This window comes from Aphis gossypii, chromosome X (genome assembly GCF_020184175.1).
Source record: "Aphis gossypii isolate Hap1 chromosome X, ASM2018417v2, whole genome shotgun sequence".
In the NCBI taxonomy this organism is placed as follows: Eukaryota; Metazoa; Arthropoda; class Insecta; order Hemiptera; family Aphididae; genus Aphis; species Aphis gossypii.
The window spans coordinates 1,413,530-1,418,315 of record NC_065533.1 but is presented as its reverse complement, the minus strand read 5'-3'; the positions used below and the strand labels follow the sequence as shown (position 1 = coordinate 1,418,315).

The 4,786-nt window shown below is 30.6% G+C and overlaps 1 protein-coding gene across 1 annotated transcript; it reads right to left on the bottom strand.

Moving 5' to 3' along the window:
• Positions 1-298: 298 nt before the first annotated feature.
• On the bottom strand, positions 299-2,082 carry LOC126552250 (piggyBac transposable element-derived protein 2-like). Its single transcript, XM_050206951.1, has 3 exons — positions 1,920-2,082; positions 1,633-1,848; positions 299-1,581 (listed from the first exon to the last, which is right to left on the bottom strand). Exons 1-3 carry the CDS (start codon positions 2,080-2,082, stop codon positions 299-301), a joined length of 1,662 nt encoding a protein of 553 aa, XP_050062908.1.
• Between the last annotated feature and the right edge of the window lie 2,704 nt (positions 2,083-4,786).

Genomic DNA, 4,786 nt, shown 5'->3' with positions numbered 1-4,786 from the left:
TTTATGCAACAGTGGTCATTAATATTATAATAAAAACATAATATAGTTACATATGATAATTAGTGAAACAATTATTATTGCGGTTCAAACATAAATATATTGTGCATTTCGAACATTTTATGTAAGTGAAACCTTTACACGACGGCATTTTGCATCTCTCCCGTTTGTCAGAAAATTGTGGCCAGTGGTCAGTTTTGTCAGTACGCACATCTTTTGTGGGGCGAAATGACTGTGGCCTAGTGCTAGCAATTTTTACTTCCAATGATGTTGTTGGTCGTCCACGTCCACTTACTCTTATTTATCCAGATTTTACCAAACCGCAAGCCAGTTGTTTTCTCCAATCCGGTAATTCAATTTCTGGTTTTTCATTTTGTTGCTCTTTTACTCGTTTGAAGAGCAACCACGAGTTTACAACAGAAAGGTCAATTAAATGGTAAAATAAGCGCATATACCATTTGCGACTGCGGAACCGTATTTTATATCTTCCTATATGGCTATCTAACAAATCGACTCCACCCATATGTTTATTATATTCACTTATAAGCATTGGGCAGTCGATTTCTGTATTAGTCTTTTTAGATCGATCAAATCGGGTCATTTTCGATTTCGGATTTTCTCCGCAGTATGTCGATAATAGCTTAACCGCTTTGTTGTCTTTCCATGTAACTGCAGAAATAGGCGAGGACTCATATGATGTGATATACTCTATAGATTCTCCTCTTTTCATTTTTTTTTCGCCATTTTTGTCTGGTAAAGGGCAGTTAGGAAGACGATTTATTCTGACTGTTCCTAAACTATATATATTTTTTTTGTATAAAAATTCCATCACTGGAATAGCAGTGTAATAATTATCAAAATACATTATATGGTTTTTGTTGACCGGAACATTTCTTGATAATCTTACCACTACATTTGACGAAGCTCCGAAATCTGGTTCATCGGGGTGTCGAAATATCGAATTGTTTTCTTGGCCGGAGTAAATCTCAAAACGATACGCATATCCTTGTGTATCTGTCAAAACAAACAATTTAAACCCCCACTTATGTGGTTTATCTGGAAGATACTGTTTCATGTAACTTTGTGCTTTAGTTGCGCATAATTGTTCATCTAAAGATAAAGCTTGTTTGCAAGGTATAGAAGAAAAGCGATTATTCAAGTAATCAATTAGAGGTCTCAGTTTATGAAGGCGATCACGATTTGGGTCATTTGATGATAGCATATTATTATTATTATTGAAATGTAAAACACTCTTAATTAGCTCAAATCTATTGCGACTCATAGCGTTAAATATCATAGGATATCCCAATTCAGCGGACCAATAGTCCCTAATTTTTGGCACATGCAGTACAGAAGCATAAATACAAATTCCCAAATACCTTTTTATTTCATTAATACTTAATGTAACTGGTTTGTTAGGATTCTTTTGAACAGCATACAATTCAGTTTCTTCTTTGATTTTGGTAAGAAGCTCATCAGTGAAAAAATAAGCAAAGAAATCCAGTGGTGTTTCAAGTAAATGCAAATCATGAGGAAGTGTAGGTTCAATAAATGTTAGACATGCAGAAGGTGTGACTAAACTACCTTTTTTCCATTTTAAATTTGTTAAAGCAGTTGTTTTTTTTTTTAAATTACCTGTTTGTTTTGGATTTGATGATTCATTGGTACTAGCTGTTGAATTATTCACTAATGGGGAGGTAGATACATGTCTTACACTGCGCCTTGGTGTTGAATTTACAACGTTGAATTGATTTTGATTAGTTAAATTTGATGTAGAAACAGAAGGTAAATGTATTGTTTCCCCAGAGTTACATTGTATTTCAATTGGCAAATCCAATAAATCCAAATTACCTAATATAATTTTTCGTATGATAAAAGTATAAATTATGTATAGTATATAGTAATTAAAATAGTTATTTTACCTTCATCATTGTCATAAGTAGGAATACCAACATTTTCGTGAATATTTATAACATGATGGTCTTGTTCGTTGTCAGAAACATCCAAACCATCTTCACTATCCGACCAATTAGTATTATAAAGAAGTTCCAATAATTCTTCGTCATTTAAAATGTTACGATTCATGTCGTTGATTTATTGCCCACTGTAGCAAATATGCAACATGATTAGATTTTAGTATAATTCAAATAAAAACGAATAATATCTATGCTGGTGTATATATATAGAATCTATATAACTTACCTGAGTATGTAGTATTTTTTTTTTTAAGAATAAACGAAGATTTTACGTATATAATGTCAAAAATAAAACGCACATAAACGTTATTATCACAAAAAGTACTATGCACAATTTGGCGGGAAACTAAACATTGATTATTCATCAAATCGCCGTGTTGTTAATAACAGCTGGTAGATATTTCTTTCTAGATTAACCAGATAGCGCCACTTACTTAAAATATATTGAAAATAATAAAATATAATTATGTTTTGAACGTGTTGCACTTCTGCTACAATGGGCGTTGAAGGTTAATATTATTTCAATAAATTAAAATATAATGAATCATCTATTATAATAATAGCTTATAATATTAGGTATGGGATAGTATATGAAAATATTTTAAACTAAGAGATGAAATTTAACCATTTACTATAAAAATATTTCCATTTATTTTAAGTAGTTAAATATATAATGTTTTAATTTATTTACTATATACATAGTATATATCAAGTAGACCTGTGTTTGTTATGCTTGCTGCGATTACATGTATATGGGGGGGGGGGGGGTGATTTCTGATATAGGTAAATGAAAATACGAAAATATAATGAATAATTTATTATAATAATAGTTTGCTATGTTATATAATATAATGTAATATATGATAATATAGATGAAATATGAAAGTGTACGTGACACTTTCATTTTTCACTTCTATAAAAGATAATGAGACCTCATCAATAATTACTCATTTATGTTGTATATTATATTATTAATCGGCTACTAACTTTAGATGAACTAAAATTAACTAATACACTATTTCAAAACGAATGTATTCTGCACATGATTTTAAATATCAGTAAATTTTTAACTAAATCGTATCGAGTATATTGAATTCGACTACTTATAATTTTCGGGGAGGAGGGGGGGAGCATGTAGTTTGATAGGAATGGAGGGGAGGGAAGGGGGCACGGCATGGAGGGGAATGGCAGTGAGCGGCATTGAATCGCATGGACTAGGGAGTAGGGAGTAGGGAGTAGTGAATTAGAACCGCCAAAATCATACTACTCCTGCATTAGCATCTTATATTACTGAAATCCAAATCAAAGGTAGAAAAGCAAATAATTTTCTTTCGTGGCAGCGTCAAAATCAATTGATTAAAGCCATTTCGAAAAATATATTAAATGTTATTAAAAAAGAATTAGTGGATGATCAATTTTTTAGTAATTCTTTAGATACTATTTTCGATGTTTCACGAAAAGAGCAAGTTTCTTTAATATTTCGGTATATTAATAAAAATAATTACACTGTGCATGAACGTTTAGTAGCTGTTAAAGAAACCACACGTACAACTGGTCTACATTTATTTGGTATGTTTGAAACAATACGTCAAGAAATGTCTATAAATTAGAAGGAATTATTAATTGGTCAATCATTTGATGGTGCTGCATCTATGAGAGTTGTATATAAAGGTCTTCAAAGTTATATTAAAGAACAAAATCCATGTGTGACATATATTTAGTGTTGTGCCCACTGCTTGAGCTTATTCATTGTGGATGTAGTTTCAAATTGTACAGAAGCTCGTGATTTATTTGGGAACATGGAAACACTGTAAGTAGTATAAATATGGGGCGTCTGGCTCCATTTTTCAGCGGAGATGAAAAAAGTTTGAGAGGGTATGGTCCCCTTGTAGTGTAAGAAATTCCCGCTGTTAAAATGGAGTCAGACGCCCCATGGTTTTTCTGAAAAAAACGTGGAGCGTTTGGCTCCATTTTACAGCGGGGAATTTTTTACTAGGTAAGTAATTCTCCCTCACACACGTTATTTGATTTGATTTCACATGCACTTCAATTTTTTTAACATAATCAGTTTAGTATATAACTATACATGCACAAGTAATATACTTAGTTTATAAATATGCATTGAAACGATCATATCTGTGTAAATATCATCTGTGTTTCACGTTTATTTAAGTTATTACATTTATTTCTCTATTCGTGATTAATTTAAAACATTTAGTTTGTTACTAACGGTTGAACAATTAAGTCGTATTATATTTTTTTTTTATTATTTCTCTGGTAGGTAAATTAGCTTTTTTTTTTTTTTTTAATTATTTATCTTGGTATACATCTTAATTAAGTCGTGTTATATCTTTTTTTAAATTTTAAGTTTAATTTGTTCTAAGTATTTTTCTGAAAATCCAGTTGTGTGATGGATAGAATTTATAATCCAGTCAAAATAGACAAAAAAAGATGTAAACTTCGGAAAAATTCGCATAGAGCTGAAAATTGGTACACATCTTAGGTACATTATTACAAATAAAATGTCAAAAGTCCCCATCGATTCCACCGCTGCTAAAAATTTAATTCGAGGTCAAAGGTCACAAAAATAGGTTTTTCACAAATATCTCTAAAACTTTAAGTTTTTTTGTAAAAATAGCTATTACATAATTTGTAGATCAAGAAATTATCTAAAAAAAAAGTATCTTGAACTTTTTTCTTATGATTAATATTTCATGAGATATTGCAAATTCAAAATTTAATCTTTGAGGCGCTTGGTACATTTTTTTTCTCTGAGGGTATAATCTATAATTTTGTCATGAAATAAGTTTTTA

Excerpts from the sequence above, each read along its gene's own strand:
- LOC126552250 (XM_050206951.1), bottom strand. The coding sequence starts at position 2,082 with ATGAATCGTAACATTTTAAATGACGAAGAATTATTGGAACTTCTTTAT. Across the intron at positions 1,849-1,919 it reads TACTTATGACAATGATGAAG|GTAATTTGGATTTATTGGAT; the intron begins GTAAAATAACTA and ends AAATTATATTAG. Across the intron at positions 1,582-1,632 it reads ATCAAATCCAAAACAAACAG|GTAGTTTAGTCACACCTTCT; the intron begins GTAATTTAAAAA and ends AATGGAAAAAAG.